Below are 15,257 nucleotides of genomic sequence, written 5' to 3'. Positions count from 1 at the left end.
TCAAATCTCACTGTCTTTTCCTTCACAGCACTTGCAAATGGCATTGGCCTGAAACATCTCTGTTACCCAGAAACACATCTGTCACTGAACTTCCCTCCACCTGCATTTCCTCCATCCTCTCATGGCTGAGTTCTGCAGAAGCTTATTAGATTGAAACAGGTAGACTGGAAAGACAGGCTCTATTTCCGGCTCAGTCCTGGGCAGTTGACACACCGTGACTTGTTCAGCATTTACTTTAGCTGTAGCTACTTTTTAGCCCCAACCTGCAAGGGAGGGCATGAAGCCCCTTGGAGGGAGGTTACCAAATTTCTCAAGATCACGTGGAAGCGTGATTTGAATTCTGGCCCGTCTGAGTCCAAGGTCAGGACTTGCTTCTCTGGGTGAATGTAGGCTTTGAACCCCGAGTTTCTGCTCTGAGGAATTCTGGGAAGCATGTGAGTCAAGGAACACCATGATCAGAGCCTTTCTAGTCTCAACATCTCTTTGGTCCAGAGTAACTTTGACTGGTTTCATTTTACAGATGAGCAAATGAAGGTCCAGAGAGAGGTGAGGGGATGACAGCCCTGGGCTGTCGCTCCTATGTTAGGACGTCCCCAACTCCAGGTGTTTGTAACCTACCTTCACAAACACCCCCATATCCACATACCTGGCTCATATTTGCTTCATACTTTCCTCCAAATAGATGCATCATTCTAATTTAAGAAATGTATGTAAACAGAAAACTTTATATCGCCCCATAAATGGAAAACAAGAATCACTTGCCATGAAAAAAACTAATCGTAAAAATAAAAACACAAAAGCAAAGTAATTATCACACTCTGATTAGACACCATTGTTGGCTCACATCTCTGGAACTGACGCTTGCTCTGTGTTTAAAAAGCTGATTTGGGAAAGTTGGAGGGGTAGTACGGCTCTTCTACTACCCAACTGAGACTTGCCGCATTCTATGAGAGTTGATAAAGGATTATTTTTCTCACTCTCTTCATCAATGTTATTTAATAGCCTGTCCTCATTGCCACCCCCAGTAACCTCCTGTACCAGCACCCCATCCAATGGGAGACAGTGTTTCCCTCTCCTCTGGTAGGAATGTTTATCTTACTCAAAGGACAGGGCTGTCAGTAATTACCGGTGATGGGTGATATTAACAGAGGGCCTGGGCGTCTCAGGGAGGTCCCACCACCCATAACGCTCACATCCCTGGGAGGTGAGGTCTACTCTAGTCACCGCATGAGAAGGTAACATGAAATTATCAGGGCAATCCTTGGGTTCTGTAGGAGGAACCTCCGTTTGAGAAGAAAACGCTCTACCCAACGAGAAGGAAGCCAAATTCCCGTCGGGCTCAAAGCTCAAAGTAAGCATGAGGGGTACCTCAGGGTCATTCCCCCGTACAGGAAGGAGATCCACAGCCAGCCCACCAACAGGAACAGCACCATGAGAGGGAAGGCGAAAATGAACCAGGAGCCGAAATTCACCACATCGCACTGTGGGAAGAAACTGGAGAAGGGGTGGGGGGCGGAGATGAGAGCCAGCCAAGGTCAGCCATGCCCATGTATACTGTATACATACAGGGAGCTATTTCTTAGCTAGAACACCGAGGTTTATATACAGAAACTAGTGTGTACTTAATATTAGCAGTGGGATTGAAGGCATTTCAAGTTTTTTCCCTACATTTTTCTGAATGTTCTGTAATGTTCCTACATAATCAGAGTAAAGTAATAAAATGTATTTGGGGAGTGAAGGCCAAGGGGGGCACTCAGGACAGCCATTCCCCCACCTCCCCACGCTCCTGGCTAGAGAATCAGAACCTGTATTACTTGGCATTCATTTTAAATCCCCCTCTTTCTAGACCAGAAGGTCCAAGCTTGGGCAATTAAATATTGCGTGTGATTTGCATATGATTTACATGTAATTGACTCAAAATCCTTTGCATTTGATATTTTTACTTATACCTCCAGCATTTTTTCCTTAATATCTTTTCAAGTTGGAACAAAGTCCTGCTCGCATCAGGGTGGGCAGGCAGCCTGAAAACCCTCTAACAGCACCCGCCCCTCTCTCTGCCCCATTCCTCCCTATCCCCCAACTTGGCATCTGCCCGGAAAGCCCCAGAGCCCACATCTTTTCTGCTCAGCCATGCTCCAGCTTCACCCTCCTAGCCAACTGGCCCTTTGCTGGCACTACCTTCAAACTGAGGACACTAAGGGGCCAAACCCAGGTTGTCCCCACGTCTCAGGCAAGACCATCTTGGGTTCTGGTTTTTCAGTCCTTCAGCAAAAAACACAACAAAGATGAAAGGACAACAAAGGTGTGCAGTGGGCTTAAGTCAGTTGGGGAAATACTGATGCCTGGCCCCCATCCGCGTCTCCTGAATCAGGATCTCTGCCCCAGAGACCCCGGGCAGATTTTTCTCACCCTCCCGGCTGACTCTAACATGCTCCCATGACTGAGGATCACTGGCTTTTCGCATCAACTTGGAAAATCAAAAGATTTTAGAACCTGAGAATACAGTGGGGGGGGTTAAGATTTCAAAATCGGCTCAGGAGATAAGACTCAGATGTACTTAGAATTTCTCATGAAAATCACTTTGATTAAAAGTGATAGCGAACCAGCTCTCGGGATGACCAGCTTTCCTCCATCATCCTAGGAAGTCCTCCATTCTTTGGTTGACTAACAGGTAAAGAAGTTGGCCAGCACCTGGGGCCATATTGCATAGTAAATACTTCTGTTGCATTTGTTTGCCCAGTGCTTACATACGCATTCGTGTGGACTAAGTGCACATATGGTACATTTTCACTGCAAAGGAATCTTAGAATCCCCACCTCTCAGAATCCTGGCAACTGAAAATCTTAGAACAGAATCTTGAAATACTGGAATTGTTTATATCTTCAAACTAAGAGGTTTGGGATAATGGAATTGACAAGTCATGCTGTCCGAGAATCTTTCCCTTTTATTCTTCTGCCCTGATGGACGGACTCCCAGACACTGTTTGAACAGCATCAACACTGGGGAGACTTGAGCTCCTGGCAGAGCCCACCCCACAGCTGGCCTAGGCACCTGGTTGCAAAGCTTCTCCGAGACCTCACAGCCACAGACCAAAGCTGCTATCTGGGGTTCGTTTTTAGAGATGTCACATCATGGCATTCTTTGCTCCCAGCTCTCTACTGACTCCCCATCTCACCGCACTGGCAGGAAAAGCTGGGGTCCTGACACCTTACCTTATCTGCTCCCACACTTCCTTTGCCTTCGGTGCCCCAGCCTCTCTGGTCTTTGTGCTGCTTGCCGTTGAACAGGCTATCCCCTATCCGGAATGCTTTTCCCTCCTGTGCTTGCACAGCTTCTAGGTCTCAGATGCCACCCTATTAGAGAGGTCCCCACATCCTTGACCAGCCTATATAAAATAGCACCCACTCCTGTCCTTTCCACATCACGCTGTTTTGTTTCATTTGGTAACTTATCACACCAACATATTATATAACCCTTTTCCTTTATGGCTTTTCTCCCCCACCAAAATGGAACTTCCTCAGGGCAGGGACTTTGCTGGGTTTGTACCCTGCTGGGGCCCCAGAGCCTGGCCAAGGGAAGGTATCCAGTAAGGGTTTCCCCAGCGTGGAAGGGAGAGGGGGAGGGGTGGGAGGAGGAGGAAGCCCAGGGCTGGGTGGAGCACACCTGCTTTTACCTTTTGAGCTGGCCTAGCAGGATGAGGTTGGGGGCCGTGCCCGTGAGGGTGGCAGTGCCTCCAATGCTGGCCGAGTAGGGGATGGAGATGAGGAAGCCCTTCCAGATGTTTCTGCGATATTCCTCCTCCTTCTCGCAGTCTGCTAGAAGGTCCAATGGAGCCTCGGCCTCAGGGCAGTCTTTGCTTTAAATAAACCCAGAGAGAAGCCGTTCAGAACACATTCAGAATTCCTGGCCTCATGGGGAAACACACCAGGTGGGCTGGGAGAACTAAGGGGTCTTCCTGGAAGGCAGCTCAGCGCCAGCATCGAAAGCCTCTAAAGATGTGCAAACTTTCAGTTCAGGGGCTCTGGGCAGGTGCCTCGGGCATGGGTGTGAGTTTGCATCCGACTAACTGTGGTTTATATTGAAAACAACCTGAATCCCCATCAAAAAGGGTTTGGCTGGATAAAAATGATCCTCTTTTTAGAGGGAACACCAACACGGCTATTAAAAAACGATGATCTAGGGGCACCTGGGTGGCTCAGTGGGTTAAAGCCTCTGCCTTCGGCTCAGGTCATGATCCCAGGGTCTTGGGATTGAGCCCCGCATCAGGCTCTCTGCTCGGCGGGGAGCCTGCCTCCCCCCCTCTCTCTGCCTGCCTCTCTGCCTGCTTGTGCTCTCTATCAAATAAATAAATAAAATCTTTAAAAAAAAAAAATGATGATCTAGACAGATGTTCATTAAGATGAGAGAGGCCCATTAGGTAAAGGGAAAAAGGGTCAGTAACTGTGCTACTTAATTTTTTTATTTAAAAAATATTCACATATTTTATGAACAGATGAGTATGAAGAAAAACTTAGAATGGTACACATAAAGTTGTTTTGGTGCCTTTCTTGGGGGTGGAAATATGGATTTTTTTTACTTCTTTTTTTTTCTTTGTATTTTCTGGGTCTTTCTGGGGCAGTTTAAAGAGTATGGGGGAAGAATGAAATTAAGAATTAAGTCTATAATTAAAAGCTAATGACATTGCTGTAAATTTATTGAGGTGAAAAAATGTTCCCTACATTCCATTAAGAGAGACAGCAGGTTACATAAGAGCATATACAGCATTATCAAAGTTTTTATTTTACAAATGCATTTATGTACACAGAGAGGTATCCAGAAATTGTTTAGAATAGTATTCACTCAACTGTTTTGGGAGTTAGATGCTGGGTACATTTTTCTTTTTGTTTAAGAGTATTCTTTTAAATTGTGCAATTATAACATTTTTGTAAGTGAATGAAATTAAGAATTGGCCCTGTATAACAAATTAATTTTTTTTTTTTAGGGAACCAAAGATACTTCAAATATCTTCTGGCCTTAATTGCTCCATGAGGGGCCCCTTATCTGGAAGGTAACTGGGATATGATTTGGGGTCTAAAAGGAAGACAAGGACTGAAAGTCACTGCCTGACTTCTCTGGCAGGAAATGTGGGCTCCCCAGACCCGAGGCCCCAACCAGACTGAGCATCACAATGAGGATGAGAGAGCAGAAGGGGCGTGAGGGCTCATCTAGTGCAAGCCCCTCTTTGTTTAGTTGGGGAAACTGAGGCCCAGAGAGGAGACTTTCATTCCAATGGACATAGAATCTCCACCCAATGGCTGGGGTTTGCATTCAGTGGACATGGAGTTCTAGAGAATGAGGACTGGGTCTTTTCCACTAGATTCAGCACAAGCTCTATGTGGCCAGATGGCCCAAATAGAGTCCTGTGTTGTGCAGTAGTAAGTGGCTGAGCCAATCCCAGACATCATATCTCAAAACTGGACTAAAAGCACCCAGATAGAGTGCCAGGAAGGAGCAAAGACCGTGGAATAAGACAATCAGACATAAGATCATGTCCCTCCTCTGCTAAAAGCCTTCACCGGATCCCATGTCATTCAAAGTCAAGGCTACTTCATTGGCCTCTGAGGTCCCTCATGCTCTGTCCCTCCGCCACCACCTCGTACCGCACAAGCAATTTCTCTGACCCCAATTCCTCCCATCCACTCACTCAACTCCAACCATACTGGCTTCCTGGCTGCTCTGGACTCTCAGGACCTTTGCACCTGCTGGCTCCTCTGCAGAAAACACCCTTCCCAAAGATCCTCCCGGACCCTTCACCTCCTACAGGTGTTTGCTTGAGGGGGACCTTCTTAGAGAGGCTTTCCCTGACCACTCATTTTAAAACTGTCTTCTCACACCCCACAGGCCCCTTCCTTAGCCTTCTTTCCTGCTCTGTTCTCCTGCATAGCTCTCACCAACCATCAGACATATGGTGAATTTTACTCTGTTTGTTTTCTTGTCACTGAGACGTAAACTCCACACGGGCTGGATTTTTGTGGGTTGCCGCACCCGTGGCAGTGCCTGGCTCATCGCGAGCTATGTGTAAGTATTTGCTGAATGAATAAAACAGAACTGATGCTCCAGCAATGCCTTGAGCAGGTGACTTGACTTGCTGCTGTTTCATCACCCAAGGGAACAATGCCCTGAAAAACAAGCACTCCCACCTGGGCAGGTAGGGCCCGGCATGCCCCCTGCTGCTCAACATTATCTCATCACACCTCAAAATCACCCTCTGGGGTGGGTTCCGATATCGTGTCCAGTTGGTGGGGGAAACTAACAGAGGCTCAGAGAGACCAAGTGACTTGTCCAAATCACACAGCCGGTAAGCGGCAGAGCCAGGTTCAAAGTCAGGTCTGCAGGGCTCCAAACCCCAAGATCTTAACCAGCTACCAAATACAACGGACACCGGCCACTAAACGTGGAGTCAGTGTGAAGATGCTTCCTAAGCCACACAAGTGTGAAGAGCTATGATGGTCCCCTTAGGATGCTGTTGTCTTTAGAGGCTCTGGATGCCTGTCTGCGTGCCTTCTCCTCCTTGACTGTCATGCAGTTTGAGCACTCCTGTTCCTCTGGACCCTCCTTTCAGGTCCCTTACCAGAGGGACTTCGTGTGCTCCCCTGCCCTTGCTATCCACATGTGCGTTTTTTAAGGAGGCTGGGTACGTCCATGCCCAAGCCAAAGGGATGGGTGGTAGACACCTGGGCATTAGGTCATTTGGAGAAAAATCTGGGGGTGGGGGAGGATTGCTTGCAGCACTGGATTCTTGTTCGTCATCTCCTTGGGTCAAGCACTGACTCCTCCATCAATGATACCAGGAACTCACTCTTCTGGGCTGGCCAGAAATTGGATCTCCGTGGGCACAGGGTGCAGGCCGTTCTTGTGCACAGCAGCTAGGAGGAAAGAGCATAATGTCTTTAGTGTAACGTAACGGGATGGAGGGGAGTGTTCCTATCTTCGGGTTTAGATAAATCCTTCATCTCGCTGCACCTCAGCTCCTTCATTCAGAAAATGGAAGTAACAATTCTCCTAGGGTTGTCAGGAGGATCAAGGGGTTAACCCATTTGCTACCAAAGGAATGCTGGCGTTCCCCCCCTCCCCCTCCCCCCCACCACCCCCGCCAACCAAAACTCATATGTGGAAACTTAATCCCCAGTGTGATGGTATTAGGAGGTGGGGAAATTTGGGAGGTGATTGGATCAGAAGTGCAGAGCCCTCATGAATGGGATTTGTGCCCTTATATAAAAAGATGCCTCACACATCAGGGAAATACAAATGAAAACCACAACGAGATACCACCTCACGCCAGTCAGGATGGCTAAAATTAACAAGTCAGGAAATGACAGATGCTGGTGAGGATGTGGAGGAAGGGGAACCCTCCTACACTGTTGGTGGGAATGCAAGCTGATGCAGCCACTCTGGAAAACAGCATGGAGGTTCCTCAGAAAGTTGACAGTAGAGCTACCCTACAATCCAGCAATCAAACTACTGGGTATTTACCCTAAAGATACAAACATAGTGATCCAAAGGGGCACGTGCACCCGAATGTTTATAGCAGCAACGTCCACAATAGCCCAACTATGGAAAGAACCTAGATGTCCATCAACAGATGAATGGATAAAGAAGATGTGGTGTATATATATACAATGGAATACTATGCAGTCATCAAAAGAAATGAAATCTTGCCATTTGCGATGACGTGGATGGAATTAGAGGGTATTATGCTGAGCGAAATAAGTCAATCGGAGAAAGACAATTATCATACGATCTCTCTGATATGAGGAAGTTGAGAGGCAATGTGGGGGGCTTGGGGGGTAGGAAAAGAATAAATGAAACAAGATGGGATCGGGAGGGATACAAACCATAAGAAACTCTTAATCTCACAAAACAAACTGAGGGTTGCCGGGGGTAGAGGGGTGGGGAGAGGGTGGTGGGGTTATGGACATTGGGGAAGGTATGTGCTATGGTGAGTGCTATGAAGTGTGTAAACCTGGTGATTCACAGACCTGTACCCCTGGGGCTAATAATACATTATATGTTAATTTTTAAAAATGTGTATTACCAAAAAAAAAAAAAAAAGCCTCACAAAGCTTCCTTACCCTGCCTACCATGGGTGGACACAGCAAGAAGGCCATCTATGATCCAAGAAACAGTTCCTCACCAGACAGCAAATTTGCTGGCACCTTGACCTTGGACTTCCCAGACTCTAGAACTATAAAATACAAATGCCCAATCTATGCCATGTTTGTTACAGCAGACTGAATGCATTAAGGCACCATTCAAAGCAGGGACTGGCAAATTTCTTCTGTAAGAGACCAGATAGTAAATTAGTCTTTGGGGCTTAGGGTCTCCGTCCTACTCGACTCTGCCATGAAAACAGCCAGAGCCAACAGAGAAATGAATACGTGTGGCTAAGCCTTTATTCCTGGACACTGAAATCTGAATTTCATATAATTTTCACATGTCACAACATATCCTTCTTTTGATTTATTCAACCATTTTAAAATATAAAAACTATGCTTAGCTCACAGGCGGCACAAAAAGCACGCAGCCAGCTAGATTCGGTGGGCCAACGTTTGCCAGAATCGCCACTGAAAGAATTTAACAGGTCTCTGAACACTGGCAAGGATTTCGTCAATATGGGTTCCTCTCGAGAAAGAAGAAAGCGACCCCGTGACGTCTGGAACCGGTTGGACTCCGATAGGCCGTGTTGTTCTCTTTCTGGACCTAAATGATTTTACACGTCACCAACATCAGACAGAGCTGCTCTGCGAGAGACTGAAAAATTGAGACATAGCAAGGACCCATCATAATCTTGTCTTAGCCCAAAGCCACTTGCCACCCACACATTGCCAAACGTCCTCCTCTCCTGCCAGTTGAGTGGCTGCTACCTCTTTACTCGTAGAATTAATTGCCCCTGATTTCTGACATCATTCGACCTAGAGCAAGCTTCCTCAGTCCCCCACAAATGCCTCAGCCCAAAGCCCAAAGCCCGTGAGAGGTCCTTTCTAACAACTGACTGAGGTCATCGTGGCCACCAGGGGCGAGTGTCCTCTCTCTGGGCAAATAATAATAAACCCCACCTGTGTAACCCCAGGTGTGTGTTTGGGAGGAAGGGTCCGGACCCCAGCCACAGCTCTTTCCCTGTCTCAGCAGGTGGCTTGGGGAGGAAGTCCTGTCCCCTCTCCACTCTGGGCTGCTCCTTCCCTGTTGGTACCTAGAGGGAGCGGGAGCCATGGTTGCCCTCTGGTCCGCTGACCACCTGCAGAGGTCGGAGGGTTAAATGCAGACCAGCTCCCCCTGGTGATAAGACCCTACACGTTGGTGTAGCTTAAGTTTCCTTCAAGCCTGAGTTGAGGAGGGATTTATGACCTGTCTCCCTGATGGACTCCCACCTCTTTGGGGGTTGTATCAGTCATTCCCGTAGCCTTGAACAACCTCCACTTTGGGGGGGGGGGGGTCTTGTTCACTCAGAACACCGTCCGGCACATGGTAGGTGTTCAGTCAATATGTGGAATTAATGAATCAATGAATGAATGGATCAGTTATGCCACTGTTCTAAAACTCAGCTTCCTTGTACATAAAATGGGGGGAGGGGGCACCTGCACGGCTCAGTTTCCTCCTCCGTAAAATGGGCACGATGACAAGGCCACCCCTGCAGGGCTGTAGTAGGAGGATTTAACGAGAACACATATGCGGCACTGGAGAAGCCACCACCCATGGCACCTCAGTCCCTCGGGCAGTGCAGGGAGCCGGGCTGGCTGAAGAGACCGAAGGGAAACATCAGGAAGGCTCTCCAAGACGGAGGGCCCTCCCCTACCTCCCGCTGGGTCTTGTCCAGCGAGCCCTACCCTGACCCAGGCTCCATCCTGCTCTGGCGTGGTGCTTACAAGCCCAGATTCTAGATTCAGACAGAGCTCAGCAACTAACCACGTTGCTTTGGGCAAATCCTTTTGCCTCCCAGGGCCTCAGTGTCCTCATCTATACAATGGGGATCACCTACTTCCTAGCACCGTTATGAAGATTAAATGAACTGACGGGTGTGAAAAATAGAGCACTGCACCTGGCATACGGTGGGTCTTCGGGACTTAGAGCTCACATTGTCATCATTGTTGCTGTGGCTGTCCCTTATGGACTCAGAGCCCCCAGGAGCCTCCCCACTAACAGTCCCCACTATCCCCACACCTGTCTTCACGTCCTCCCATCAGGACGGAGCACAGAGACTGCATGCAAGGACACATCTCTCTTTTGCACTGGAATTAGCCTTGTTTTTAGGTCTTAGGGCTGATCATTGATCAATCCCTGCTCTCTGATCCCACCGCTTGCAAAAGTAGCCAAGTCCCTTTCCCTTCCTGGGTCTCAGATTTTTCATCTTTAAACTTTTTTTTTTGGGGGGGGGGGCCTCTAGACTCTTTGAAAAAGACTCTTAGGTACAACACAGAATCCCAGAGGTTAAGAGTTCAGCTCTGAAGTCAGCCAGCCTAGATTCAACATACCAGAGCCGCTGTTTTGAAACTGTGACCTTGGAGTGACCTTGGAGGCTACTTTATCCTCTTTTTTTTTTTTTCCTTTTCTAATTTCTTCCTCAGTTTCCAATCTTCTGAGTGAGGTCAATGCTGGCTCCTCCTGCAGATGTAAGGCCCTGTGACGAGGCCCGCGTGAAGGACGTGCTCAGCAAACATCTGTGATTACCACACAGAAGCCCAGTGGATAAAACGGGGCAAGTGGGGAAGCTGGGGTAGACGTGGGAGAAGGCGCAGATTCTTCGTGGCTTGTCACCGCTCCAGGGGGACAGTGACAGGGTTCTCTGGAAGCCCCAAGACTCTGGGGAAACAGTCTGAAAACGACCGAAGCCAACTCTGGCTTGTGGGCTTAATCTGGCCCACGGCCACACGACCGAGAATGGTTTTTACAGTTTTAAATGGCCGGAGAAGGTCAGTAGAGGCAGAATACTTCATGGTATAAAAATTACATGCAATTTTAATTCCAGAACCCATGAACTACATCTCATAGGCGCCCAGCCGTGCCCACTTACTTACATCTCCTTGTGCATGCTTTCTCTCTGCAACGGCACAGTTTGAGCAGAGGTGATGGTGTGGCCAACAAAGTCTAAAATATTTCCCATCTGGTCACTTACAGAAACCGTTTTCTGACCCCGGCTTTAGAACATCTCCCCCCCCCCACCAAAAAAAGAACATCTCTTCCCTCCCATGTGGAAGACTTTGGCCTTGCGTAGGTCCTGGCTCTGCTGCTTTACCAACGATGTAAATGATTCTGGTCCTATCACTTTCCCTCGTTGAACCTCACCTGTAAAGTACTTACCATCATTTCTAGCTTCCAGGGCTGACATGTAAATAAAATCAGCAAGAGCCCTGACTGCAAGGTAGGCAAATACACGTAACCCCAATATGCGAGATTAACTTAGACGGTATGTGGATTGATATTTAGATTTTTTAATATATATGCTAATTTTAACACATATTCAAAAAAAACAGAACTAGCATTCAAAGCCCATGGTTTCATAAAGCATGTTTGTTGTGTTATTTGGGGTAAATGATCCAGAGCTCCTGGGGCACATCTGCCATCTATCCCTCAACATGTGGCTTCCCAGGTAGCATCTCTGGCTCCCACATCCTGTTCACGTTCCAGCCAGCAGGAGTAGAGTGCAGGAAGGGCAGGACCTGGAAGCGGCTCACACCACTCCTACTCATATACCACTGACCACACCTCGTCACAGGACCACATCTAATTGCAAGGGAAGCAGGGAAATTCAGCTTTTCCTCTCCAAAGCCATGTGCCCATGTGGGGGTTCTGTTACTAAAAGGACAAAGAAAGACTCAATATTGGGGATAAACTAGAGATTTCTGCCCACATAGGAACCAACTGAAAGCTTCCTTTTTAAATACATCTATGTAAATAGGGGTGCCTGGGTGGCTGAGTCAGTTAAGTGTCCTACTCTTGGTTTTGGCTCCGGTGGTGATCCTCAGGGTCATGAGATCAAGTCCCGCTTGGGCTCTGTGTTGAACGTAGAGCCTGCTTGAGATTCTGCCTCCCTGTCTCTCTGTCCCTCCTCCTGTTCGCCTGTGTGCACGCTCGCTCTTTCTCAAACATACATACGTAAATGCATTTATGTAAATAAAAAGAAAGATGTTTTAAAGTAGACAGACTGTGGCAGCCTCTGCTCTGCCACCATAAGGGAAAGTTGGGGAATCACAGAGATGCCAGTGAAAAGTCCTGATATCTTCTTGTCTCTGAATCAATCCTGGAAATGCCTTTCTCTGCCTTCTTGATGTCTGAGGAAAACCCTTATTTTTCAAACCACCTGCAGACAGACCCTCCTTCTTTGTCTACATTCCCATGGACGCAGCCAGTCCCATAAGAGAGAGTGCTGCAAAGTTGGGCCATTCATCTGCTGTGTGACTTGGGGAAGTCACTTCCCCTCTCTGAGCCCTTGCTTAGTCATCCAAGAATGCCAGTGGTATTTTGTTTGGTTTAGAACAGTTTCTGAGGTTCGGGAGAAGCAAATCCTTCAGCTGATCGCACATTGTTGCTGTACTTGTACAAGGCCCCTCTTTTGTTCTCTTTCTTTCTTTTTTTAGTCCCTTTGGTTCCCATTCCTACTCCCATCCTTCGCAGAGCAACCACACTGATGGATTTAATCTGTAGATTTTGGTTTGCTTACGTTCTTGCAAAATGTTCACCTGCATGAATTTTGAGTTCACATTATGGTATTGTCTTCTAGATCTCACTTTGGATTTTTTCCCCCAATCATGACTATGTTTTGTGAGACCCATTTCTAGAACTATGTTCCTCTAATTCTTTACTCCTAAAGCAGCACGGTGCTCAACAGTGCACACTTGACCTTCCCCTTGACTGGTGGTGGCTCTCACGCAGCTACTTACCACACCACAGAGAATGCACGTGAACACTTTCACACCCATCTCCTTGTGGACCTCTGTCGGAATGCCTTTGGCATTTGTATCCAGGAGCCAAACTGCCAAGTTACAGTGGATGTGCCCTTTTTTTTAAGGGCATGCACACATTTAATTTGATTAAATATTTGCAGATTTCCCTTAAGAAAGGCTGACCCAGTACATCGCTCTCTGGCAGAACACAAGGGTTCCCGTGGCCCCACGCCTGCTGACATATGGCATTGTCCAGTTTTCTTATCTTCGCCAAGCTCACCGAAGTAAATCTCATTTCAATTTGCCTTTCTCTGGTATTAGTGACATTGAACATCTCTTCAAATGCTCTAAAACCCAGTGAAAGTGTAATATCTACTTCATAAGGCTGTTCTGAGAGGTCAAAGAGATAATGCAGGCAAAGTGTTGAATTCATCACTCAGTACATAGTCAACACTCAATAAATGCAAATCTTTTAAAAACCAAGGTATCAAGATTTGACTTAGCTAATTCTCAGTTATTATTATTTAAGCACTTGGCACATGGGAGATGCTGATGTGTATTCCCTTCACTTCCTCTGAATCCTTTGGACGTCCTGCTCCCACTTCTCCACATTGGTGGGGCTGCCCCAGTCCCTTTGCACAGCCTCACCTGCGTTCTCGTCACTCTGCCAGTTGAGGTCCTTCTCAACCTCATTCTGGCTGAAGAGGCTTTTCAGGATGGCGCTGGCAATGGGCAGCATCATGGCGGTGGAAGCCGTGTTGCTCAGCCACATGGACAAGAAGGAGGTGGTCACCATCATCCCCAGAATGAGCCTGGGAACAGAGGGAGTTAGAGGTACATCCAGAACGGGGGCCCAGAAGGTCCTCTTGTCCCACTTTGCCACCCCTGGGGAATCCAGCCCACTGGTTTCACAGACGGAAAGTTAAGACCCAGAGAGGATAAGCCAGTGACCGAGCGGAGACCAGATTCACTCACCAGTCTTATTCTTATGTGTGGAAACAGATTCCACACATTTAAGTGAACTGGCCACAGGTACCCAAGGTAAAATAGTCCAAAGATATCCCAACCCTGAAATTTTCTCTCCCTTGCCCCCCACCACAAGTCCTTGATGGCAACAAATGGCAAAGAAAAAAAAAAAGATTTAAAGAACAGTGAAACCCTATTTTAAAGGCCACTTAATCCTCTAAGAATGAAAGTTCAAATTGTCAGGGAGCCCGAGGCCCTGCAGGAATGGCCCCAGCCTCCCTATCTCTCCAGGGCCATCTTGCCACCCACTCCCCACCCGCCTGGGCTATTAAATAGCAAACTAGAATGATAATGACCAGGATTTCTCACACTTTACAGGTCCAAGCTATTACAGCTTCATTTTACAGGCAAAGAGAGAGAAGTTAAGTCATTTCCTTGAGCAGGAAAGGTGGGGTTTGGTCCCAGCAGTCTGAGTCACCATGCGAAGAGGCCCTCTCCAGAACTACAGGACACTAGTCCCTGGGGGCTAAGCCTGGGATAAGAATTTTACCTGGCTCTCCAGGTGATTCTTATGTACTTTTGAGAGCTGCCCAAGAGGCTGGCACTGTGTCTGGCACACAGAAGGGGCTCACAACATATCCAAGGAAAGAATGAGTAAATGGAAGGCGGGACATGATGAGCTTGTGGGCCTGGGGGACAGGACCAGGAAGAGTGAGTTTGGGCTCCAAGAGACGCTTCCCCTCTGCCTCCTCACCTTTGGGCTGGACTCATGACCTGGCCTTACCTGGCTGGCTGGACCCCAACGAGCATGAGGACCTTGAGGGCGATCCTTCGGTGCAGGTTCCACTCCTCAATGGCACTGGCCATGATCAGCCCGCTGAGGAAGAGGAAGTTGGTGTCCAGGAAGTACTGGGGGCAGACCTTGTTGGAGGGCAGGATGCCCAAGAAGGGAAAGAGGACGATGGGCAGCAGGGCCGTCACCGAGAGGGGCAGGGCCTCTGTGCACCAGTACACCGCCATGAGCAGGATGACAAATAGGCAGCGGCCTTCCTGCGGGGGAAGAGGGAGGAGATGCAGCTCAGAAGGGTCAGTGGAGCTCTGGGTGACAGTGGGAGAAGAGATCTTGGGGCAGTGCTCTTCAAGGCATGTTCCACAAGGAAGCTGGGGAAAGGGTGAGTGCCCAAAGCTTTGACCTTGAGGAGATGACATTCACCTGTCTGACCCGCATTTTGCTCGACTCTGCAATGGCGAAGCTACACTGTCCATTTTATGGGACTGTTTGAGGACTACATGAAATGTGCCCTTGGTTTACAAGTAGACCCTGCGATGAGCATGAGGCGGAAAATAGTTTACTTGATAGAGGATTGCAGAAAG

General features: G+C 48.0%; 1 protein-coding gene across 1 annotated transcript in view; it reads right to left on the bottom strand.

Annotated features, from left to right (window-relative positions):
• Positions 1–15,257, bottom strand: part of LOC111141612 (solute carrier family 13 member 3) — a 60,279-nt gene that overhangs the window by 26,493 nt on the left and 18,529 nt on the right. The window contains exons 2-6 of the mRNA XM_022494305.1: positions 14,668–14,933; positions 13,566–13,729; positions 6,839–6,905; positions 3,674–3,856; positions 1,369–1,494 (exon numbers count right to left, since the gene is read on the bottom strand). Of these exons, the coding sequence (XP_022350013.1) occupies positions 1,369–1,494; positions 3,674–3,856; positions 6,839–6,905; positions 13,566–13,729; positions 14,668–14,903 (776 nt within the window). The 5' untranslated portion in view covers positions 14,904–14,933. The remainder of the gene's footprint in view (positions 1–1,368; positions 1,495–3,673; positions 3,857–6,838; positions 6,906–13,565; positions 13,730–14,667; positions 14,934–15,257) is intronic.

Source organism: Enhydra lutris, unplaced genomic scaffold (genome assembly GCF_002288905.1).
Source record: "Enhydra lutris kenyoni isolate GAN:26980312 unplaced genomic scaffold, ASM228890v2 scaffoldscaffold6, whole genome shotgun sequence".
NCBI lineage: Eukaryota > Metazoa > Chordata > Mammalia > Carnivora > Mustelidae > Enhydra > Enhydra lutris.
The sequence above is the reverse complement of the archived record's forward strand: the minus strand, read 5'-3'. Positions and strand labels throughout refer to the sequence as shown.